The sequence below is a fragment of the Pelodiscus sinensis genome, chromosome 1 (assembly GCF_049634645.1).
Source record: "Pelodiscus sinensis isolate JC-2024 chromosome 1, ASM4963464v1, whole genome shotgun sequence".
NCBI classification, from domain to species: Eukaryota; Metazoa; Chordata; order Testudines; family Trionychidae; genus Pelodiscus; species Pelodiscus sinensis.
The window spans coordinates 84,299,804-84,325,958 of NC_134711.1; the positions used below are offsets into that span (position 1 = coordinate 84,299,804).

A 26,155-nucleotide genomic window follows, 5' to 3' on the forward strand; every position below is an offset into this window, starting at 1 on the left:
TCAGTTTTATTATCAATGACAATTCTGAATTGCATTTGGCTTGTACTATCAACTAACTTTTCCTAGAACATAAAGAGTAAACTCACTAATTGAAAATATCTTTTATACCTTAATGTAGACTGGGATGCAAGCATTCTAACTGTAGACACTTTGTTGATTTCAGGTTCTTCAGATTGTACGGTGATTTCTGGTTCTAACTCTGCAACTTTAACAGGAGAGCCTTCAGTTCCACTTTTCTGATTACTTAGCTTATTTGAAAAAATATTTTTATCATCCTCTTTATCAGTGAGTAACTCAATAGAATCTTCTCTGTTGTTTAAAACATTCAACAAATCCCTAGAGTATAAGCTGCTTTTGTCACTCAATTCCACACAGACTTCATCTGAATCACTTCTACTGAAAAGTCCACTATAAACATCTTCATTTGTTTTTCCCAAACATTTATCTGATGTATCGTCTAAAAACAATATTCCCGCCTGAAAATCCATATCACTATCTGATTTAAAAAGAAGGGGATCCATCAAAATGACTTTGTTAGCCTCAGTGCTCTCAGATTTACACTCAGTTACATAATTCATACCCACACTCTGTGTTGTATCATTAGTTATTAATTTACTCTCTGATACAAGAATTTCTTCCTTTACCAAAGGGGAAAGAGCTTCTGCTGTGATACTTTCATCTTCCAAAACTGAAGACTTACAGGGTTTTGCCTGAGCCACTGGATGGAGCAATAGAGCTACTTCTGCACTTTCAAGTAGGAGCCCAATACAGATATCTGTCTGTTGTGCGGGTTTGCCTGTGACTGCTTCTACATCTTTCCTTAGGTTTTCCAAGAGCAATACAAGCGAGTCATGGAGCAACAGTAAGAAATGGTACTGGTAATGATTGATTTGCATGCTAACGTGTTTTTTAATATGAACAAGGACATGTACATCTGCATCAGAGGAAGAACTTGCAGACAGAACTCCTGAAGTGTTGTCTGAAGGATGACGATTTTGAATCCCATTGGTCAAGGGCTCTGTCTCAGTGCTATAATATTCCCTTAAAAGCTTTTTGCGCTGAAGTCTATTAGCTAGGTCACTAGAATCACTTCTTGGAATGTTAAAAGCTGTTTGATAAGAAAAGAGCTCCTTTTGTGACTGTACAAATCTTGTTGGCTGGCAAACCCAAAGAGAGAGTGGAAATGAGTCCACAAAGTTTATTGGTCGGCCTTTCCCACTTTTCATTCCTTCATAATCGATCCAAAATTGGGAAAAATGCACAGCCCATACATCAGTGGCAGCAGATGTTTTTAGTGCATATTTATTTAGCTTGGGAGTAATATAGCCTTTATAGACATCATGCATTTTAGTATCTTGTTCATGAGCATGTCTCTGGAAGATTGGATGCAGAAGATTAAAATTGTTATGGGATTTTGGAAAGTTGGTGAAAGTTCTACTGAAAAATTCACAATCTTTGAAGTTCTGGAACAAGGCTTCCAGGTCAGAGTGTCTACAGTTTGGTGAATGCCTTGTATTTGTAGCAATCATTTCAGAACTCTGAATAGAAATTGCACGTGGTTGATCTTTATGGATTTCAGCTTTCTTTTCATGTGGAATGATAAACTGCAATAGAAAAATACATTAGTTACAAAGTAGATTAAAAAGGTACTCAGTTTTAAAGAAAACAATAGTCATGTGAAGTAAAATAACGAATGAAATTAAAGTTCTGTAGGATGATATATACACTAATTTAGAACAGGAAAGGCCAGGCTCCTGGTTCTGCAGCTTTTCACTTGGATTCTACAAAGTTTGATCAAGGCCGCTATTAGTGCACAAACTTGTTCATAAGAAAATTGCGATGAACCTCAATGGACAAGCAAAGATGACGAGGCTTCCAGCTTTTTTTACTTGAAATATGCAAGATGGATATGCTGTTTAGGTCAGCTCAGAAGTGATTTTGTAGACAGTTTAATGAAAATTTTGTTCATTTGTTTTAAAGTTATCCGAACATGAAATGTGAACTCTGCTTCCTTGTGCATACAGAAGAATCTTTCATTATTATTGATTGCTCAGCATTGTGAAATAACAGTTTATGCATATAATAATCATCAAAACAACCAATAAAATGCAACAATATAATTAATATATTTTTAGGAAACATTATAGAATACGTGATAAATGTTTTGTAATCTAATCATGTAATGAAAACTCACATGCCATATCTATTGGCAAGATGATGTGTTAGAATCCACTCTGTGAATGTGTGTGTGTGATTAAAATCTCAGTCTAATGTTGTAATCACATTTTTTTCTTGCTATGTTTAAAGTAAAATTTTTAGAATGATTAAAACAGAAGTATTCCAGTGTGCTGGATTCCTCTCAAATTGCACATCTTTACCCTCCAAGTGTCAAAAAAGTAAATAATATTTTAGACCCTGATCTTACATGAGATTCTGCTAACACAGATTCCTGAACCCACATATAATATCAGTGGGATCAATAGGATACCATTCAAGTATAAGGATTTCATGGCTTAATCCATTTGTAATGTTAGGGCTCAGAGTACCTGATCCTGCAAACTTCTGAGCACACAAGTAACATAATTACTTGTGTTATAATTAGCCTATCATCTTAAATGGAATTACTCATGTGAATAAAGTATTTTATGTAATTAATTAGATGCAAGGTTACGTCCTAAATTTGTAAGTAAGAATTCATTACACCACAAATACATTTTCATAGTCAGTATTTGTGTAGTTTACAATATTATTACATATAGATATCAAATGTATATTTACAAAGTTTTATTTAAAGCAAGGCTACTCATCATGTGGCCCATGGTGTAGTTTGGGTTTATGTGGGGGTCAACACGTGGCCAGGAGCCACAACAAAAAAGTAGTCAATATAATGGTCTTCTGTTGATTTGCATTATAATAGTTACATTCCTGGACTATCATTGCTCATTAAAAGTGCTGTCATATGGGTAGAAATCGGGTAAATATTGCATTTTATTAAAATCAGCAGAACTGACTTAAATGGGGCCTGCATGTTGTGTAGTCTTGCCTTAATTTTTGTATTCATGCTCATCACTATGAAATAAGCTATTTGCATATATATTTGCATGTATATGCAATCACACTCAAGTTGAAGCCCTCAGCATGTGCTGTGAGTATCATTGTGGCCCCTGGAGCTTCCAAAGTTGAGTAGCCCTGATTTAAAGCATCACACTTTCATACCAAGAGTTTGTCTAGATGGTGCGAGAACATGATTTATAGGGGAGTTTGATTTCTAAACCTCATTCAAGTGTTGCACATTAATTGGTCTTTGTAGATCCTACTAGGGTGCACTTCAATGTAGAACTGTTTCAAACAATATTAGCTGTGTCTACACAGAACACCTGATGCTTTAGAAATCACATCCTGATAAAGCATATTACATATAATTCTTATAAGCATAACAAACACCCCACGCAGAGAAATCTTAAATATTGCAACATGCAAAAATGGTATGAATAAAGCGTTTCTCCTCCTTTCTTTGAGTGTTCCTTACCATTCACAATTACCAATTAAACTTATTCTGCAATGCCATTTTTATGACAATTGCATTTGGTAATTTTGTTTGCCAAACTAAAATGAATTTCAAAAGCTCACATCAAACTGATAACTGATCAGATCTTTAGATCTCAGCAGTTCAGCTCTCTAGAGTATCAATTTCATAAGACCTGTATAGCTTCATGATGCAGAATGAAGTGCAATCTGTAGTATCTTACTACAAGAAAAGAAAAATTCTCATTGTGCATAATAAAACTACTTAAGCTGTACTCTCCCCTCAAGATCCACTATACTAAAGGATCACAACCAAATAGCTGCAGTTCTACAAAGAGCAGGAAAAAGGCATGGTCAGCTGGTGCCATGACCACACTCTTATTACATATCACACCACCCAAAAAGCTGAAGATCTCATAGCTGACAATTTATGGCATGTTACTACTGTTCTGTGCACATTAAAGGTTCAATTGCACACACAGAGAACTAAACTGTAAATATGCTATCCAGGCATACTTTCTACTCTCAGCTATGCCAGAATGGCCTGTTAACCGTGAGACTTTTAGCCTAACCTACTGACTGCTCTGTAGCAAGGGACTGTCTAGAAGAGATGGTCTGCTACAGGATATCCTGTTCTGCCTCACATGTCTTTCTTTACATCATCGTACTCTTAGCATATTCTCTTTTTCAATACTTGCCTAATAATGCTTTTCAGAGATAAAAGAGAGAGTATTTTGCTCTAAACCACCAAATACTCCTTCCATACCATACCTTTAACATAAGTCCATCAACTCTAACATCAACATGCTCATCAGATTTTGAATTGTCATTTAATTTATACATGGCCATAAACTGACTGAGACTTTGCTTCAAATCCAACACAAATTGATTTAGCCAAAGAATACTTCTCTCATCCAGAGTGAACTGCAGAGCATTCAGCTGTACATAGAGGTTCGGACATGGAACTAAGGAAGAAACAAAACAAAATTAAAGCAAATTATAACATTTATTTTGACTTAATAATGCAGAGCCATATCGCCTCTATTTTATACCATGGAAGAAATGAAAAACCCACTCCATTGGCCATGGGAAGAATAGGCTGAGTGCATCACTCCCCACTCTCTCTGATGTTCACTGCATGAAAATCTTAAATTAAAATAGAATAAAAAGGAGATGAGCACCACAGTTGAAGGAAAATGGCAGGGCCAGAGAAGAGCCTCTATCATGAGCGTGATCCCCAGGAAGCCTGCTGGGATTTCCTTACATAAGAGATTGCTGACTCCTGTCACATGTTACTAAAATAACTGTAGCACATCTTTTGTTACATCTTTGATAGAACTGCAATACGTTGATTTCTTTTGTACAACAGAGGAGTGCCAATATTCAAAAAAATGTATATAAACACACTATACAAACAGTATTTCTTGATGAAAATGTCATGCACAGCTGAGACTTAAAAAATAATGTTTACAAAAATCAATACTTTTTAAATGTGTTGGTAGGAGCAAAAATGAGTGATCATGGTGAAGTGTTATGTTCACAAAAATACTCTTAATTAATGTTCACAAAAATAAATCTTACAATTAATTCAGTGCAATAAGCTTTTCACCATTTTTTAACACAAGCTTGAATCAGTATTGCCATCAGGCCTCAAGCTACCATTAGGCTTTGCAAAAGGCAAAATAATGGAAGAGCAAAGGTTCTTCAGAACAAAAATCTTACTAGGATAATCTTTTCCGTCTGGATAGTAGTATTCAGTGAATTCAATATGGATAGCTGACATTTCAGGTGGAAGGTAAAGTGACTTTTTATTGCATGAAATCAGAGTTTTAGGGGAAGAACGACATTGGTCTGCTGTAGAGACCTGAAAAAGACAAATACTTAGTTTTATCAATATGTAACTATATTTTTGTGAGTCATTACATGTGTTGCAATTTAAAATGCAACACATTGGTACAGTAACCCCATGAATATAGATTCCCTATTGCACACTTTGCAGGGAGCAATGCCTATGTGACTGTCATGTTCTAGAGGCAGTCTGCATGCACTTATCTCTAAAGGTACGTCTACACTACAACGTAAATTCGAACTAACTTAGTTCGAATTAGTTAATTCGAACTAAGCTAATTCGAACTAACGCGTCTAGATCTAAAAACTAGTTCGAATTAGAGTTTTGCTAATTCGAACTAGCAAGTCCACATTGAGTGGACCCTGAACAGGGCTTAAGGATGGCCGGAAGCAGTGCCGGCAGGGCATCAGAGGAGGACTTAGAGCGTGGAGCTACTGTCTCAGGCTAGCCGAGGGCTGCGCTTAAAGGGTCCCAACCCCCACCCCGGACAGACAGTTCTCAGGGGTGCCCCGCTTGCAAAGCAGTCCTGGCTTGGATTGCCCGGAGTACCCACACTGGGCACATCACACCACTCGGCCATCAGACCGGCTGCACTTGCTGCAGGCTGCCATCTGGGGAGAGGGGCCAATCGGGGGGCTGCAGGAGAGCTTCCACCCCCAGAAGCCTGCAGAGCCAGCCCAGTCCTCCCCATCGGGGCTCGTACCCCATTCCTCCCTCACCTCCTTCCACTTACCCTTTCCTTAGCCCCCCTTCTTATTGATGTACAAAATAAAGATAACGTTTCTTCCAACATTGACTCTGTCTTTATTGAACAAAACTGGGGGAGACTGGGAAAAGGAGGTGGGAGAGGAGAAGAGAAAGGCTGGGAGAGGGGAGGGCAACTAACATGATCAGGGGTTGGGAACAGGTCCCAGATGAAGAGAGGCTACAGAGACTGGGACTGTTCAGCTTAGAAAAGAGGAGATGGAGCGGGGACAGGATAGAGGTCTCTAAAAGCAGGGGTTGGGTGGAGAGGGTGCACACAGAAAAGTTCTTCATGAGTTCCCATAAAGAAGGACTAGAGGACACCAAAGGAAAGGAATGGGTATCAGGCTTCAAACTAGTAAGAGAAAGTTGTTCTTCCCAAAGCAAGTAGTTAACCTGCGGAACTCCTTGCTGCAGGAGGCTGTGAAGGCTGGAACTAGAACAGAGTTTAAAGGGAAGTGAGATCAAGTCATGGAGGTTGGGTCCATGGAGTAGTCTTAGCCAGGGGGTAGGAGTGGTGTCCCTGCCCAAAGTTTGTGGAAGGCTTGAGAGGGATGGCACGAGACAAATGGCTTGGTCACTGTCTTCGGTCCATCCCCTCCAGGGTCCCTAGGGTTGGCCGCTGTCGGCAGACAGGCTACTGGGCTAGATGGACCTTTGGTCTGACCCAGGACGGCCATTGTAAGCTCAGGGTCGGGGGTCTCAGTGGACCCCCTTGATTTTCATGCACACCTGCTCCTGGGTGGCCAGGCTGGCAGCTCTCCTGCCCTAGATGGCCACTTTCCTGTGCCTAGTGCGGAGATCGTGGACGAGGTCCACGATGTCCGCACTAGCCCAGGAAGGTGCCCGCCTCTTGCGGTCCAGGGCAAGCTCCCGGGAGCCGCCAGCCTGGTCCCGGGAAGAGGGGGTGGGCTGGGGGACATCGGGTGGGTGGCTCTGTGCCGTGCCAGGAGCAGGGTCTGCTGGCTGGGTGCTGGCAGGCTTGCACCTGGCACGGGCACTGTAGCCAGCCCGTGCCCCTTTAAGGGGTCCGGGGCCGGGAGGGGGGTATAGAGTTTCCCTGGTGTTGGCCAGAGTGGCCACCAGGGAAACCTGGGGAGGGCTAGCCTCCCACTAGTTCGAATTAAGGGGCTACACACCCCTTAATTCGAACTAGTAAGTTCGAACTAGGCTTAATCCTCGTAAAATGAGGTTTTCCTAGTTCGAACTAAGCGCTCCGCTAGTTCGATTCAAATTCGAACTAATGGAGCGCTAGCGTAGCGCCTATGAATGTTAGTTCGAACTAACGTCCGTTAGTTCGAACTAACATTGTACTGTAGACATACCCTAAGAGAGGATAGAACTGGGACATTGTGATGCACTACAATCCCCATGTACGTGTTTATGGGAAGAAGCAGGTGTATGCAGCAGACACCCCCTCTACAAATTGTCCTCTGCTTTCTACCTGCTAGCTTTGGGGATAGCCACACAGGCAAGAACCAGGCAAGGACCTGGTCAACAGAAGAGTGGGGGGGGATTTGGTAGCAGCCTTTAACTATCTGAAGGGGGGTTCCAAAGAGGATGGAAAGAGGCTGTTCTCAGTAGTGATAGATGGCAGAACAAGGAGCAATGGTCTCAAGTTACAGTGGGGGAAGTTTAGGTTGGATATTAGGAAAAACTATTTCACTAGGAGGGTAGTGAAGCACTGGAAGGGGTTACCTACGGAGGTGGTGGAATCTCCATCTCTAGAGGTTTTTAAGTCCTGGGTTGACAAAGCCCTCGCTGGGATGATTTAGTTGGGGTTGATCCTGCTTTGGTCAGGGGGTTGGACTCAACCTCCAGAGGTCTCGTCCAACCCTAGGATTCTATGACCTGGAGTGACGTAGCAGCTGCACTATGAATACCCAGGAATCAAAACACAGAAAGCTCTGCAGAAGGAGGGATGTGCCTGAAAGATAGCCGGACCATGGTATTCCCAGTTCAGCCATCTGGAGAAGTGACTACAGACAACATTCTCCACTCTCTGCACTGTTCTGGAACCATATGTACTTCAGCTTATGCAACACCTCTTCAAGGGTAAGCTTTGGATCACATGCTGTTCAGCAGGGTGCTCAGCACACTACTGCAGGATTCTTTGGGCTCATGACACGTTGAGGTCCACTCAGCAGAAGAAACAAGTACTAATAGAAAAACATCTCCCCAAACTTGTACTTTTAACAATATAAATGTTATACAAACTTTACATTAATTGTGTCAAGAGTAAACTATGCAACAATAAAAAGTGTTACTTTTGGCACATAATTTTTTTGGCTCTCTGATCACTTAAGATTTCTTTGAGTGTGGATTAATTTATTTCTGCCAAATCAAATATGTTTTCATCCCGAGCTTTTGTTTGACAGTTCTGACCTTCAAAATAGCTAAATTTTTTAATATACAATCTTTGTTGGATTCTGTTATATTTTTGCAGGAGTATAAACCTCTTCCACCCTATTCAGAAATCTTATATTTCGTACATAGCTGTATTAATACTTGTAATAATTCTAAATACAATGCAAAATATAATTTCCAAAAGTATGACATAAGAACAATGACAAGCAGTAATACAAAGAGGGCAAAAAGGGAAAATAAAGCATCTGAAAAGAAGCAAATTAAATGTAAAATTTCTATCAAACTACAAAGCAAATATTTCATAAAATATAATACAATTACTTAAGTGTATAAAAAAAAATCTAAATTCAAATGTGAGCTTCTGTTAGCAAGCTGTAATCTCTGCTCCAACAGGGAGACTAGAGCTGGCAATAGCCTAGGAAAGGTCAAGATTAGGATGACTGAAAAAGGCTTTAAATGAACACACATCTCAGGCACCCTCTGCTGGCAGTTACTGTGGGACTTGAGCTGAAATTTTAAGCTGCCTTTCCCAGCAAAATGTCACCCCAGTGCCACTGGCATTATGTCCTGGAGGCAAATACTCCTCTAGCATAGCTGCTCCCTCACTATGCAAGTGAAAATGAACCTGCACCAGAGACAGTAAATAAAACAGCAGCAAAAAACAAAAAGAATAAATGTCAAAAAGTCGATTAAAAATCACTTGAAGTAAAATATTAATAATGAAATGTTAAATCAGTTTAAACATTAGTCTGAAATAAATTAAGTATATATTTAAACATGGATTGTGAAACAGTAAAAATTGAAAAAAAACCCTAAGGCCTGGTCTACATTATGAGTTTAGATGGAACACTGATCAGAGAAGACTGTATCAGAAGCAGCAAGTGGGGGAAGCAGGAGCCAGTGCTGGGAGGAGCCAGCTCGCCCTAGGTTGGGGACCTTCCCCTGCTGTGGCTCTGCAGTTTAAATGTAGTAGGAGTCAGGTTGCCTGCCTGACTGTCTCTTGCAACATTTAAACTGCAGAATCGTAGTGGAGGGTCGCTCCCGGAGACTTTCTCCCTTATTGACTAATTGTGTAGTTGACAGAAATTCTATTGACTACATGATTAGCCGACTACTTGCTTCCTAACATCCCTAGTATCAGATACACTTTGGGCTGTGTGAGCCCCTGCTGCCACAACCTCCCCCTCTCCTAGCAGAGTCCCTTGCAATCATGGCTCTCCTTTGCAATCACACACTAAGGATGTAATAGTGTAGTCAATTAACTGATTAACTGACAAGCAAAAGCTCATAGGTTAATGCTATAGACTACACACATTTCTCCTACCCTTCACCCCCACCCCCCAGTAAATTTTTTAGCTGGCTGGCCAGCAACAACAGGGCACCATTAAATGCATGGAGGAGAACAATACTGCAGGAAATATGAATGGAGTGTGAGGAAAGGAGAATATGCAGGGAACACAAAACCAAGATCCAGGAGAAGATTTTGAGGCTTGTGGGGCAGCCAACAAAGATGCTGAAGTTCCTGATAGAGGCACAAAGCATATGTTGCACAGTGCGTTCCTGTACCCCATGCTGAACCACCTGCCCTCCTCACTAAGTTCCATAGTCTCCCTTCCCAGGCGACCTACAATGCAGAGTCAGGGGAACAGTCAAAGACAGCCTTTCATTCTACTCTCAGGCATGTCTCCTGAAACAGAAGGCTGTCATTCCCATAACTGTGATTGCTGAACCAGGTGACTGTAATATGCCACTTTTTCTTGTTTCTGCTCCTCCCTTCCCCCGCCCCCAAATCCCTGAGCTCATGCTCTAAACTAATTGTTTTTCTCTCTTCCTTGGTTTCTCTAAATAAAAACATGCATAATTTCTCAGCAACAGGATCTTTATTGTATTACTGGGGGAGCGGGGGAGAGGGAAAGCTGTTTACAGGACAGCACACTTATTGCAGGGGGCACCTTGTTAACAGGAACATACATGACTAGCATATTGCTATTTGGTCATTCACAAACCTGGTTTTCAAAGCCTCCAATTTGCCCTCCTTATTACCCTAGTGTTTGGCTGCTCATCAACAGTGGCTAAGCGATCTGCCTTGGCTCTCCATCCCAGCATAAAGTTTCCCCTCTTACTTTCACAGATATTATGGAGTGCACAGCAGGCTGACACAACAATGAGAATAACAAGACCACCTGTGGCACCTTATAGACTAACAAATGTATTGGAGCATAAGCTTGCATGGGCAAAGACCCACTTCATCAGATGTATGTAGTTGAAATTCCTGAGGCAGGTATAAATATACAGTAAACAATGAGAACGTTACTTTCACTGAGATCTATCCTAGTCAATAAACTGCAGAGTCTTTCCTTTAAACATCCAAATGCACATTCTACCACCATTCTGCACTTGCTCAGCCTGTAGCTGAAATGCTCCTTACTGCTGTCCAGGCTGCCTGTGCATGGCTTCATGAGCTGTGGGAGCAAGGGGTAGGCTGGTTTTCTGAAGAGACAGGAGTTTCTAAAGATGTGTGCATTGTGCACGTGTTCCAACCATCCCACGATGATGTTGGTGAAACGGCCTTTGTGATCCACCAGAGCCTACAACACTGTCAAGACGTAACCCCTGCAGTAATGTATTCTTTAGCAAGGAGGTCAGGTGCCAACACAGGGATATGAGTTCCATCTATTGCCCCCCCACAGTTAGGGAACTCCATTGCAGCGAAGCCATCTACTATGTCCTGCATGTTTCCCAGAGCCACTAACCTTCGTAGCAGAGGGTACTGATTGCCTGGGCTACTTGGATCACAGCAGCCCCCACTGTAGATTTACCCATTCCGAACCGATTCACAACTGACTGGTAGCTGTTTGGCATTGCAAGCTTCCACAGGGGTATTGCTACTTGAGTCTCAACTGTCAGAGCAGGTCTCATTCTGGTATTTCTGTATGTCAGGCCAAGGGAAAGCAATTCATAAAGTTCCACGAAAGTGGCCTTACGCATGCAAAAGTTTTGCAGCCACCACTCATTGTCCCTTAGCTGCATAACTATGCAGCTCCACCAGTCTGGGCTTGTCTCACAGGACCAAAACTGACGTTCCACTTTGTCAACAGGATCAACTGCTGCCAGCATCTGCCAATTGCTTTACTCAATGGTTTCATACATGTCTGTATTCGTGCCCTCCTCACATTCTTCCTGGCTCCTGCGACTCCTGGCTACACTCTGGACATAACTCAGTATAATGCCTGAGGTATTTGCAATGATTGCAAGAACAGTTTGAAGCTGAATGGAATCATTGCTTGCCCTGCTATGACGTCTGCACATATAATGAAGGGTAAAAGTGTGTGAAAACATTGTTTGCCGTTGCTCTCTAGAGGAGGAGAGGGAGGAGATAAGTACACTATGAGAGGCTGACAACATGTACTCAGAACCACCCGTTGCACCATTTTTCCCCATCAGGCACTGAGAGCCTAAGTCAGAAAGCAAAGGGGTGTCAGGAACTGTGGGATAGCTACCCATGATGGATCACTGTAGAGTCAAAGATAGCCACCCTACTGAGGACACACTACATCATATTCTTACGCACAGTGGGGACATGCACCTTTGATTTTACAAAATCAGGTGCTAAAAAAATTGACCTTAATAAATTTGACCTAATCTCTTAGTGAAGACATGGCCTATATTCATGCTATAACAATGAATCCTTGAGTGCTCCACATGACACAAGGAAAGGATAAGCCATCTCAGGTGATGTCTATATTACAGCAGATCCCTTGCAGATCCAAGTCTTGCTCTCATTAAATCAATGACAAACTGAAATTATTTTTTAAAAATATCAAGCAAGAGCAAGCCATAAGAGTCCAATTCAATAACTAATACAGTCAATAGAAAGAGTCCTGCTGACTTCAATGGACTTTAGATCAGACCCTTAAAAATTATGGCTAAGTATACATCAGGGGTATAGGACAAAGTGACCTCAAATTCACCAACTGGAAAAAAAAACCTACCTGGTATATATTGAAATCTGCAAGTCTAACAACAACAGGACTAGACATGAGTTTATCCTTTGGATTTCCTTTATGTATCTGTTGTTCCTTGCCTGTAAGAAACAAGAATGGTAGTCATTTAAAAGAACAACCTAATTTAGGATACACTGCTGCCTCCAGTGAATATAAATGTAAGCAATAAAATTTATGAACAGAGAAAGTACCTGTTTGTATGTTTTGAGGAGAATCATGAGGCGGGGATTTAGTTGGAGAATCTATATTCTGATCCTTCACAGCCTGTTTAAGCAATTCAACATTGCTTTTGAACTCATGTAATAATTCTTGGGCCCAAAGGCTTCTGGTTTTGGTGGCATCACTATAATACATCCAGTGACTGCAGCTGTCTCCTACAAGACACACACATATGTGGCCCAAAACTAATACGACGTTTCCATGTGAAATATATTTCTGATTGAAAAAATTGTAAACTTTTCAGATTTTCTTCAAAAAGTTACCATACTAAATCTTGTGATTATACAGTAATGTAAATGGCAAGCATAGCACTAATTGGCAAACTCCTCACAGATCTCGAAAATATAATTGTTCTTTAGCTAGAGTTGTTAGACTACATTCAGGGCTAGCCTATATTCATTAAGAGAAGAGATTGCTAATGAGTCAGGCATTTTTGTAGAGCAATCTACAAAGAATGTACACAAAGTACTATTTCCTTCATCACAAAAGAAGGCAGTATCCTTGCTCATAATTTCCAGCAAGTCCTGTGAACCAAGGAATTTTGTTGATGCTCCTTCTCAGGGACATGGACAATGACAGAAACAGTTGAGACTATTCACTCTCTCTTGACTTCAGGTCCCTTTCTACCTCTCATATACAGCTGTAACCAATCAACTGACCCAGCCTTTGGCTTAGCAGCTGCTCAGACCTTGCCATATTGTCTCTTACTGTTTCAACTATTACTACACACAGGGTTATTTAACTATTCTTTCATCTAGCCTGAACAAAAGATGCTTACTGTTTGTTTAGTCTGCAGAAGAGAAGAGTGAGGGGGGATTTGATGGTAGCCTTCAATATGCTGAAGGGAGAATCATAGAACCATAGAACTGGAAGAGACCTCAGAAGGTCATCAAGTCCAGCCCCCTGCTCTAGGCAGGACCAATTCCAACTAAATCAACCCGACCAGGGCTTTGTCAAGCCGAGACTTAAAACACCTCTAGGGATGGAGACTCCACTACTTCCCTAGGTAACCCATTCCAGTGCTTCACCACCCTCCTAGTGAAATAGTTTTTCCTAATATCCAACCTGGACCTCTCCCACCACAACTTGAGACCATTGCTCCTTGTTCTGCTATCTGTCACTACTGAGAACAGCCTCTCTCCATCCTCTTTGGAACCTCCCTTCAGGAAGTTGAAGGCTGCTATCAAATCCCTCCTCACTCTTCGCTTCTGCAGACTAAACAGACCCAACTCCCTCAGTCTCTCCTCATAAGTCATACGCTCCAGCCCCCTAATCATTTTGGTTGCCCTCCGCTGGACCCTCTCCAATGCGTCCACATCCTTTTTGTAGTGGGGGGCCCAGAACTGGACACACTACTCCAGATGCGGCCTCACCAAAGTCGAATAAAGGGGAATGATGACATCTCTGGATCTGCTGGCAATGCTCCTCTTAATGCAACCTAATATGCCATTAGCCTTCTTGGCTACAAGGGCACACTGTTGACTCATATCTAGCTTCTCATCCACTGTAACCCCCAAGTCCTTTTCTGCAGAACTACTACTTAACCGGTTGGTCCCCAGCTTGTAACTATGCTTGGGATTCTTCCGTCCCAAGTGCAGGACTCTACACTTGTCCTTGTTGAACCTCATCAGATTTCTTGTGGCCCAATCCTCCAATTTGTCTAAGTCATTCTGTATCCTATCTCTGCCCTTAAGCGTATCTACCTCTCCCCCCAGCTTAGTGTCATCCGCAAACTTGCTGAGGGTGCAATCCATCCCCTCATCCAGATCATTAATAAAGATACTGAACAAAACCGGTCCTAGAACCGAATCTTGGGGCACTTCGCTAGAAACCGACCGCCATCCTGACATCGAGCCATTGATCACTACCCGCTGGGCCCAGCCTTCTATCCATCTTTCTATCCATCTTACCGTCCATTTATCCAATCCACAATCCCTTAACTTGCTGGCAAGAATATTGTGGGAGACCGTATCAAAAGCCTTGCTAAAGTCAAGGTATATAACATCCACTGACTTCCCCATGTCCACCGAACCAGTTACCTCATCATAGAAGCTAATCAGATTGGTCAGGCACGACTTTCCCTTTGTGAATCCATGCTGACTGTTCCTAACCACTTTCCTCTCATCCAAGTGCCTCAATGTGGATTCCTTAAGGATCCCTTCCATGATTTTTCCAGGAACCAAGGTAAGACTGACCGGCCTATAGTTCCCTGGATCATCCTTCTTCCCTTTTTTGAAGATGGGCACTACATTTCATTGGGAGGTTCCAAAGAGGATGGAGAAAGGCTGTTCACAGTAGTGACGGATGGCAGAACAAGGAGCAATGGTCTCAAATTACAGTGGGGGAGGTTTAGGTTGGATATTAGGAAAAACTATTTCACTAGGAGGGTGGTGAAGTACTGGAATGGGTTACCTAGGGAGATGGTGGAATCTCCATCCCTAGAGGTTTTTATGTCTCAGCTTGACAAAGCCCTGGCTGGGTTGATTTAGTTGGGATTGGTCCTGCCTTGGGCAGGGGGCTGGATTTAATGACTTCGTGAGGTCTCTTCCAGATCTGTGGTTCTATGACTAACTCATTGACTTTAAGCAGGTCTCTGACTGATGGCAGTTATTAATCCCTTCCAACACAATATCAACTCTTATCCAGCAGCTTGTACTGAATTTGTTTTAATATACCATTGAACAGAAGTTTCTCAGTTTCTCCTCCTCCAAGCAGAACAATAGAAAAGAACTGCTTGCTCTGGTCCATATAAGAAGTCCATATACAGCCCATCACTATATTGGGCTGTAGCTAATCCCAAATTTAAAAGTAGTTTTTGCCATAATTCAACAACCGGCATTAAAGAAAAATGATTTTTAATGTTTAGATTTCTGTAAAAATCTATTAGCCAAAAATGATCTGCAACAAATGCCTAGTATATTTATTGTTAGTAATGCAAGCTTCAAATTTTGGTATCAATCAATTCTTCTGTGACTTAATATGATTGCTGAATGGCAAGCTCTTTGCATTTCCATAGTACCACAATAGCATAGTTAAGTGCACTAAAGGAATTCTAGGGAATCTCTGTAACACATTTGTAGAATTACATGTGGAAACAACACAAAGTTTGAGAACTGCTTATCTGGTACTTTGCTCTCTGTTAAATTTCAGATTAATACATTGATAACCTGGTGTCCTTTCTCTTGAAACTGATTACAGTGTTCCAACGCAACTGTATTTATGTCCAAAGTACATTGCTTGAAATAGCTAATGATATGTATATATTTCAAATACATATATGTAGAAATATTGCCCAAGTCTTCTGTATACACAACTAATTTTTAATCTTTAAAACCAAAATAAAATTCATAAATATATTAATAAATATGCAGTTACATACCTGCTTTGTGAAAAGGATAGTAGTCCACAGTTAAATGGCTAAAAGAAAGCTGCATAGCTCCTCCTGTAATACGTCTGTCTGAGCCTGTAAAAGAAGGTAATATTTAGCAACATAGATACCTGATCTAGTTTTCATTAAAGTACATCACCATAGCCAAAAATAATGGATCAAAAAATGAGGTATCACAAAAATAACTTTATAGGTGGTAGAGGAGAACCTCAGGCCTGGGGGCCAGATGTGGCCCTCGGCTTCCCTGGATGTGGCCTCCAAGGGTCAGGGCCCCTCCCCAGCATTGGGGAGCCTGCACTGGTGCTCCTGCCCTTCCCCTGCGTGGTGCCCCATCATGAGGCTGGAGCACACAAAATCTACTAGGCTGGGCCTCCCTAGGCTGTGGTGTGGGGAGTGTCTTTCTCTTTCTCAGTCAGGGACCAAGTCAGTGAGGGTATTTTTTTGTTTGGGTTTTTTTTCCCCCTCACTTGTGTGAAGCCCCCTGATTTTTCTCTGGGTGCCCCCTGACCTAAAAAAAAGTTACTCACCCCTGCTTTACCGTAATGTAGCCTGGCCTAACTGGCCTAGATGGGCTCCCAATGTGTAAGATAAGACCAATAAATTTATTGCTGGTGCAGTTATCAAGGAAATATTTTTGAAAAATTCTGATTAATTATTAATCTCTTCTATATCCATCAACTATAAAAGCAGCAAGCTAAAAAATAGAAAAGTTACCATGAGGCTCTTTGCATGTACATTTGTACATACCGTACAATCTCGAGTATAATGCGCACTTTTTTCCCGATTTTTGGGGGGTCAAAGTCAAGGTGCGCATTATACATAGGAGTTATTTTTTTAAGTTTTAAGCCGATGAACCTGTAAGTAGCCCTGGGCTGGGGAACTCTCCCGCTCTCCTCCGCACAGAAACTTTCCCGCTGCAGCACGGTGTGGGGGCCACCACCCCGCCAGGCTCACGGACAAGGCAAGGAGCTGGTGGCGCCACCAGGCGCCATCATTGCTTCTTCAGGTTGTGGCAGGCGCGAGCTCAGCGCAGCGCAAGGACAGCTGTCAGGAGGGGCAGAGGCAGGTTTCAAACTCTGCTGCTGGCTCCCCAGGCTGCACGCGCGTTTCCCAGGCGAGCCTGTAGGTGGAAGCGGTGTGTCCCTCCCTCCCGCTCTCCTGCAGCCCAGGGCCGGTGGCTCCGGGAAGCAGGCGAGGCTGGGCTTGGTGCTGGTGGGTTGGCTCCTGGCTGTGGGCCGCGCACAAGCTATATAGGAGTATAGACATATAGGTGCAGTGTAGGTGCGCATTATATATAGGAGTTCAGATTTTTTCATTATGCTAAGATTCAAAAGTCAAGGTGCACATTATACTTGAGATTTTACAGTAGTTTTTTCAGGTCATCTAAGAGAGACTATAGACATCTCAGAAGTCTTCTCAATCTCTCCTCTAATTTACAATAAATTTGGAGATATAAAACTATTTTGGAAAAGGAAATTTTTGTTACCTTTTTCTTTAGCATGAATATCATCACATATATGCAGGTCCAAGTGAGAAATTACTAAGTGATGAGAAGTTTCCTTAACATCAAAATCACTGAACAGTTTTACAGTTGCATCATTTTGATCAGGTGTTACTGAGGCCTGATGGGTTTTCACTTGCTGAGAGGTGGGTACAGAGGTCGAACTCTGAAAAGATTAAAAGTCACATAACTTTGCAGAAACTTTTCCTTAAAGCATTAACTTCAAACATTTTAAGACTGAAATGTAAAAGCAATTCTAGGGGGAGATTTTCACAGGTACAAGTGCAGTTAGGTTTCCAATTTCCACGGAAAACCAGTGGGATATAGATGCCCAATTGTTGTATGTGCCTTGGATAATCTAACCCCTAATCACTGATTGAAGCATTGGGTGTCCTATAGGTACTAGACAGCAGCAGTTTCATTTAATCAGCCTTCATATAAACATCTTTTCATGTTCATATAAACATCTTTTTTTCTTATCACGTCAGTCTGCTATATACCCATGCAGTAATGGATGGTAGGGTGTAGAGTGGATTTGCCAGTATGTGGATTCACTGGTCATTATTCTTGATGGATAATTCCAGATCAACTCTAGCTACAACACCCTCAGACTCCAATAGGAGCATTAGAGAAATATCTCTGCTTCTTTGTGGACAGCGAAAGGAGGGAGAAAAAAAAGACTCAAAAGCCCAGCTAGTCTGTCCTGCTGTGTATGTTAGCAGAAGTTCAGGTTTTCAACATAATATGATATTCTATTTGTGAAATCATTATCACCTCCATGGCAACAGATTATGGTATCAAATACTGACATATGATTTCATTCCCAATTCAAATGAGAGACGCTGAGTTGATAGAGGAAACGTTTTTATTAAAACATAATTTGTCAGTACCACTACAGGGAAATGAAACTGTACCAGTACTTTCAAAATTTGTGTATCTTCCTTTTCTCTCAAAATTTGCTCTAGCATGTAAGTCGTCTTCTGTTATATATTTGAGAGTTTGTCTGTCTGTTCATACATGAACTCCTCCTAAGTGGTAAGAGCTAGGACTACTAAAATTGAGATACATCTGCCTCTTGTCATAACTTAAAGCAATGTATGGGTTTGGTTGTGCCAGGAAAATGGGATGTGCCTGGAATGGGATTGCTTATCATAAAACCATACAGAAAAGAGACAGAATCACCAGGCACATGAACGAAGCGGTCTAGGGGCACACACACCCCTCCAGTCCGGCACTGCCCCAGGTCCAACCCTCCCACTCACACACCCCTGTGTCCTTTAGCGAGGGTGGGGGGATTGAAGCTTCCCCCCTCCCAGATTCACATGGGAACATTGTTAGTTGTTCCCCTTCTTCAGAGAGCAAGGGGAAGAGGAGGTTACTTACCTCCTGTAACGGACGTTCTCTGAGATGAACATCCCTGAGGGTGCTTCACATCAGGTGTAGAGCGTCCCAGCACCTCTGGACAGAGTTCTGCTAGCAGTGTCTCAGTGGGGGCCGTGGATTTGCGGCACGCGGAGCGTGCAAATTCTCTGTCTAGCTATGCGCATGCGCAGCCCCCAGCTTCCTTCAGTTTCTTCTCTCTCCGGAACCCGGCGGAGGAGCATGACTAACATGATTATTTCTAATTTGATTTTATTTCAAGGTTTCCGAAGTAGTGGAGAGGAAGGGAGGGTAGTGAAGCACCCCCAGGGACACTCATCACGGAGAATGTCAGGTACAAGAGGTAAGTAACCTCCTCTTCTCCATCGAGAGGCGTCCCTGGGGGTGCTCCACATCAGGTGACTACAAGCAGTCTATCTTATGGAGGTAAGGACTTTGGATCAGGTAAGTGTGCAGTCTGCAGGGCTGCTTTTGCTAATGTAGTGTGGTGTAAAAGATTCGATATAAGCGAGTAGTGGCTCGCGAAAGTGTGATCCGTGGACCATGGTGCTACTGCACAGATATCCTCAAGTGGAATTTCTCTGAGGTATACAATCAAGGTTGCAAGTGTCCTGGTGGAGTGTGTTCGGATTGGAACAGGCAGCAGTAATTTTTTACATGAGTAGCGGGTATTAATACATGTCAATATCCAATGGGGTAGACTTTGGGATGATATTTTCTTCCCCATGTTATGGTTAGCAATGGAAACCAACGGCTTCAGGAAGAACACAGGTTGATATGTTGACTGATTTATGTGAAAGGTTGTGTGGATCTTGAGTAAAAAATGTTGGGTGTGGCCGTGGTTTTGTTAAAGTTGCCGGAATCAGCCCAAGGTTCCTGTGGGGGTTACACATCAGGGAAAGGAGCTTGTAGGCCCTTCAGAAACCGCTTTTAGTCCTGGGGTGGAATATTGTTATAGAAGGTAAGTACACTCTGACTGAGGCTAATGAGAGATTAGATCGCTTCAGGTGCAATAATTATTGAAATATTGCCCAGAGTGTGTGTTTGCGGTGATATATTGCACTCATGGGCCCAGTGTATAAATTGTGCCCATTTACTGATATATGATTTTGTAGTTGCAGGCACTCTGCTATGCAGAAGAACTATGTGGACTTGTTGGGAGCACTGGAGCCCTATGTTAGTGAACCATTGAGGAGCCACGCTTTTAAGATGGAGCATCGCAAGCTGAGGGTTAGGGGTGCTGATTTGCAGATGATAGAGGAGGTAGGAGACTTGTGGTAATGCGATTGGATGGCTCTGTCATCCGGCATAACAGAGAGAACTAAGGTTGTCATGGCCAGCATAGGGATATGAGAATAATTTTTGCTTTGTCCCTCCTTATCTTTATGATGACCTTGTTCAGGAGGGGAAATGGAGGGAATGCGTATAGCAGGGGTGCGTTCCATGAGAGAGTCAGAGCATCTCCTAGGGAGTGTTTGCCCATGCCCACTCTGGAGCAATATATCCTGCACTTTGTTGGATCTGGTGACAAACAGGTCTATGCAGGGGTGGCCACATTGGCTGATTATTTCTTGCAAGTTTGAATGGTTCAACTCCTACTCAGGTTGTTGGGGAAGGGCCGTTCTTAGGACGTCTGTTGTTGTGTTGAAAGCCCCAGGTATATGGCATGCAGATCAGTGGATATGCTGTGCTATTGCCCAGTTCCAAAGGGCTATGGCTTCTCTGCACAGGGGCTGTGACCGTGCTCCGCCTTGTCGGTTTACATAAAACATGCACGCCGTGTTGTCTGTGAAGACACGGACATATATCCCCATCGCCTGAGGGAGCAGCTTTTCGCACGCTAGACGGACGGCCCTGAGTTCTAATATATTTATGTTCAGGGCACATTCCGTGGGGGACCACAGTCCCTGAACTGTTTTACCTTCTATGTGAGCGCCCCAGCCGGTGAGCGAGGCATCCATGGTAATGACTACTAAGGGCTCTAAGGACTGGAAAGGTATACCTGTGGTTAGATTAGATACTTTTGTCCACCATTTGAGAGATGCTTTAACTGAAGGAGGCATAGTTAGCCTCTGTCAGTGAGTGAATATTTGGTCTGTAGTGCATTAGGGGCCAGCCTTGGAGACATCTCATAAATTGTCTCGCATTGGGAACCACAGGGTTGCAGGAAGCCATATAGCCTAACAGTCGGAGGCAGTCAAGAGTGGTGACTGTGGGCATGTCTTGGAGGGATAATGCCAGATTCCTGATGTGAGTAGCCCTGTCGGGGGGAAGCAAGGCTCTGGCTGTGACAGATAAATTGGATGGTCTGCAAGGGAGAAAGTATCGATTTAGGGTGGTTCACTAGGAGCTCTAAAGAGGGGAAGCAGTCTAATACGATGAGAGTATGTCGGAGGCACTCCTGTCTGCACCTTGCTTTTACAAGGCAATCGTCCAGATAGGGATATATAGTGATCCTTTGTCTCCTTAGGTGGGCAGTGACTGTCGCTAGAATTTTGGAAAAGGCTCTCGGAGCTGTAGAAAGTCCGAAGGGTAGGACCGTGTACTGAAAAAGGCGTGTACCTAAAGCAAAACTAAGAAAACGTCTGTGAGAAGGTCTAATAGAAACATGAAAATAGGCATCTTGCAAGTCGAGAGAGGAGAACCAATCACTTGGCTCCAGAGCAGGAATGATTGTGTTTAGGGTAACCATCTTAAACCTATGTTTCTCAATGAAACTATTTAGGTATCTGAGGTCCAGGATGGGTCTCCAGCCACCAGACTTCTTCTGGATTAGAAAATAGGGTGAACAGAACCCTGTTCTGTGGAACTGAGAAGGGACAGGTTCTATGGCTCCTATATATAGCAGGTGATCTATCTCTTGTTGTAAGATCTTGTGAGATGGGTCCCTAAAAAGGGATGGGGTTGGAGGTGAGAGGGGGGAAGGTAAAGAAAGGAAATGGTGTATCCCTGGGAGATTGTTTGAAGAATCCATTTATCTGAGGTGATAAGCTCCCATTGGTAGAAGAAAGGGAGTAAACCAAAATGGAAAAGATTGTAAGGGTTTAGATTTGCTGGAGATGGTGATCTGGTTCTCGATCTCTTGACTGTAATCTCAGATTTGCTTGTTGGATTGTCCTTGGTGGTTGGGAGTGTTGGATTGAGACCACTGCCTCTGCTGCCTGTTCCGACCACAGTTTTGTTGGTATGGAGGTTGTTCCCGTCTGTGGTACAGGAAGGGAGGCTGATGGTATTTTGGCCTGTGATAAGGCTGATACCTATATTGTCTGGATCTCATTGTAGGGTCCTTGATACCCAAGGATCACAGGATGGCCCTGGAGTCTTTCATGGACTGAAGAAGCTCATTGGTTTTTGAGGAGAAGAGTCTGTTACCCTCGAAGGGCAGATCCTCTACAGCTACCTGAAGTTGCCTCGGGAAGGCCGAGGAATTGTACCAAGCAGCCCTGCTCATGGTAACAGCTGTAGCCAACGCTCTAGTGGCTGTGTCTGCTGCATCAAGTGCCGCCTGGAGTGCTGTGCGCGAAATTGCTTGACCCTTAGAGACAATGACCTTAAAGTGTCCTTTTTTACTGTCTGGCAAATCGTCAATAAATGTGTTCATTTTTATATAATTGTTGTAATTGTATTTACTGAGAAGGGCTGAATAGTTTGCCACCCTCAGTTGGAGTGTAGCAGATGCGTACACTCTCTTGCCAAAGGCGTCTAGCCTTTTGTTGTCTTTATCTGATGGGGTTGAACGATTTTGTTGTTTGTTTGTCTGGTGTGCAGAGTCTACCACCAGAGAGTTAGGTGTGGGATGTGTAAAGAGAAACTCAGAGTCTTTGGGTGGCACAAAGTATTTTTGATCCGCCTTTCTGCTAGTAGGTGTTTGCCATAAAGTTTTTGCAGGTTGGAGAATGGCTGGATTGATAGGGAGAGCAATTTTTGAAAAAGAGCTGGACTGTAAGATGTTAGTGAGGTCGTGAGGAGCGTCTTATACCTCCTCCACCGATATGTTTAGATCTTGTACTACATGTTTAAATAGATCTTGGAAAGAGGCTACGTCTTCTGAGGTATTGCCAGTGGGAGGCAGTATCGCTTTTCCCATGTTTGCTGATGATGAGGTGTGAGCCAGAGATGCTGTGGCTGACCTGGGGGAGTATTGGCTGTCATTATCACTCTCCATGCCTCTATGAGGAGATTCAGTGACGCGAGGGAGTGGCTTCTCGATGTGTTTCGTTTTTCACGATCTCTTTTTGTGCTGATATAGATGATGGCTCCACAGTTGCCACTGTGGGGGGCATGCCAGCGGAGGGGCCATCCAGAGATATGGAGCCCATCTGCGCTCTGAGGAGGTCAGGTGTCATATATCCATATGTCCCTATTGTGGGGGGGCCTCCGGTGAGAATACTTCACATTCCTCGTCCTCTTATGAGAGGGGGGACTGTGGATATGAGTTGTTAGAGAGCAATGAGTGAAAATATCTATCTTCACTCAGAATAGAAGAGTGAAGGGTTGAGTCGATTTACAAATCTTTACTCTCCCTGTACATGACGAGAAGAGTTTGTGACCTGGAGGGCTGTGCTAAGTGGGAGGAGCCTGCATTTACCTCAGAGGTGAGAGAGAGCAGTTGGTAACCCCTAACTGTTGAAAAAAGGGAGCAGCATTTAGAGAGTGCTCTAATCCCTCCATAGTTCACTAAGTGCCATCGTGAGTGGCTGAGATACCGGTGTAGCTGTCATTGGGGTCAACATTACCGGGTTTACTGAGGCTGACACAGAATGGCACTTTCCTTCTATTGGTGCAGCATTTGAAGTGCTTTCAGGCTTACTAAGCTGTTCACCTGAGGTGCCTAGGCAGTCGAATGTGCTGAGGCGAGAGAGCACTGCTGCATTCCGTCTGCAGCCGGGGACGGAAGAAAGGAACCAAAGGGAGCCGGAGGCCGCGCATGTGCATAGCTAGGCAGGGAATTAGTGCACTCTGCGCATGCGCGACCCCCGCTGAAACACTGCTAGCAGAACTCTGTCCAGAGGCGCTGAGATGCTCTACATGTGATGTGGAGCACCCTCAGGGAAGCCACTCGATGGAGAAGTGCACAGTTTACTGCATTCCTCACTCTGGCGGAGGGGTAGAGATGACAGATAAAACTGGACCTGCCCCAAGCAATGTACATGCACCTCTCCCCTCGGCTATGCCAGCTGGAGCTGCAGCAGCCATGGAGAGGTGCTTCTCACCTGGTCCCAAGCTGCTGAGGTGAGAGAGGGCTGAGGTAGTCCTCTTCCCCTAGGGCAGCCTCATCCTCAGTCCCACCTCAGAATAATGATTTAAATGAAGCAAGTACATTTTCATTTTATTTTCCCAAAAAACAAAAATTAATTGAGTTAAAGACCTGAGCAACACCAGGTAAATCTTCCAATTAAATATATTTTGGAATTCCAAAGCAGAAAATGATTTTCATTGTAAATGCAACCCTAGATAGACCACATTTAGTCAACTATTAGTCACAGAAATCTACATATTCCATATTCATGATTTAATATAATTTACTTCCTTTTCACAATATTCAAAGTTACAGATCTTACAATAATTTTAGCATGATTTAAGATGCAAAATCTAGTACTCTTGATCAAAAATGAATAACTGAAGAGCTCTCCACAATAAATTCAACCAACTAATTGTTTATTATCTGTGTTAGATTATCTGTATTCACTAAAACTTTACGATGACAATCAATTAGCTTACCTGTGTGGGTTCAGAAGCCAAGCTTTTTCTTTGTTCAGTTGATTTCTCTATTGCTTCACTAAGAGATTTGGCATACTGTACCATAGCTTTCAACTGGGAATCAGTTAAAACCCATAGCAAATCATCAAGTATTAGAACAAGTTTTGATGCCACTACATTGCAATCCTTCAACTGTTGAATAAATTTAAAAAAATAAAAATTAAATGGGAATATTGCATTTGTTGTAAGAAATTAATATCTGAAAAGTTAAAATACACAGGGCATGGTACGCAAAAAATGTGACACTGTTCCATAAGATTAAATTAATATTTCTTTTAAAGTGTGTCTGCCTACTAAGCAAATAAAACCATAAAGTAATATGAGGTTCTATGTGTGTGTCTCAAGGATTTTTATATTAAATATGCTCAATATACAAATAAAAAGACGCTGTTTTCAAACTGACAACTCTGTATACTCAATCTAAACCCTGAGAAATAAAGCTGAGTTCTTTCCTCACATCACAAATAATCACAAATAAAGGCAATACAGGCCAAATTAGACGACTCACTAAACTTGTAACACGTCTTAGTCTTCACATTTTGCCTGCTCTATTCCTTGTTCATTGCATCAGTCTATTATAATCAGAACTTGATAAATTATTCTGATAATGTTTCCTCAGAAGTACAACAAACATAAGATGAAATAACTTAAATGAACAGAGTGCATATATTACATAGTTCATGGCCATAACTTCTGCCGTATACCTATCGATACGGACTGCTTTGTAAAAATAAACATCAAACACACAAAAAATGAAAGAATGTATAAACATCAGATTCACAAGTTTTCAGATGTACCCTTCTTTTAAGTGTAATTCTGATTTTTGATTGGTTAGTAATCAGTCGAACTGGAGCACTCATGATTTCATGCTGCGAACTTTGGATTGCATCTGCTTCTATTCTGATCATTTGCCAGTTGATCTCTTTAAAAGTTAATACCTAAAACAAAACAAAGCCTGTTAATTTAATATGCAATTTATTTGCCAGTAATAAGAATAAGAATAATATGGAGTTCTAGCAGCAACAGAAAAGGCATGTTCTATTTGCATATTCTGACTAAAACTGTTAGTAATTAAAGCTCTGATCCTTCAAGTGACTCTGCAGAGGTGCTCTCAAGAATTATTTTTCACACTGAATGTAATTATGAAATCTACTCATTCACTTCTATAGCATTTAGTTTTTTAAAAGATATTATGATAATTTCTGCTGCAGATTGGACTTCTCAAGCCATGGTCTACACTAGAGAATTATTTCAAAATGCCTCCCCTTATTTCAAAATAAAACAAGTTGAATGTCCACACTACCAAGCCCATTATTTTGAAATAAGGAGCTGGTTTTATTTCTAAATAATAGCTCCTGCTTTTCACGAGGAATAATGCTTATTTCAAAATAGTTACTTCAAAATAGCAGTGGTGTGGC

The 26,155-nt window shown here is 42.4% G+C and overlaps 1 protein-coding gene across 4 annotated transcripts in view; it reads right to left on the reverse strand.

The window, feature by feature from the left end:
- Positions 1 to 26,155, reverse strand: part of BLTP3B (bridge-like lipid transfer protein family member 3B) — an 89,822-nt gene that overhangs the window by 17,440 nt on the left and 46,227 nt on the right. For all 4 annotated transcript variants that reach the window (XM_075934105.1, XM_075934115.1, XM_075934124.1 and 1 more), the window contains 9 exons: positions 25,535 to 25,675; positions 24,699 to 24,869; positions 17,583 to 17,763; positions 16,088 to 16,171; positions 12,681 to 12,863; positions 12,478 to 12,569; positions 5,248 to 5,389; positions 4,297 to 4,490; positions 109 to 1,604 (listed from right to left, as the gene is read on the reverse strand). In XM_075934105.1, the coding sequence (XP_075790220.1) occupies positions 109 to 1,604; positions 4,297 to 4,490; positions 5,248 to 5,389; positions 12,478 to 12,569; positions 12,681 to 12,863; positions 16,088 to 16,171; positions 17,583 to 17,763; positions 24,699 to 24,869; positions 25,535 to 25,675 (2,684 nt within the window). The remainder of the gene's footprint in view (positions 1 to 108; positions 1,605 to 4,296; positions 4,491 to 5,247; positions 5,390 to 12,477; positions 12,570 to 12,680; positions 12,864 to 16,087; positions 16,172 to 17,582; positions 17,764 to 24,698; positions 24,870 to 25,534; positions 25,676 to 26,155) is intronic.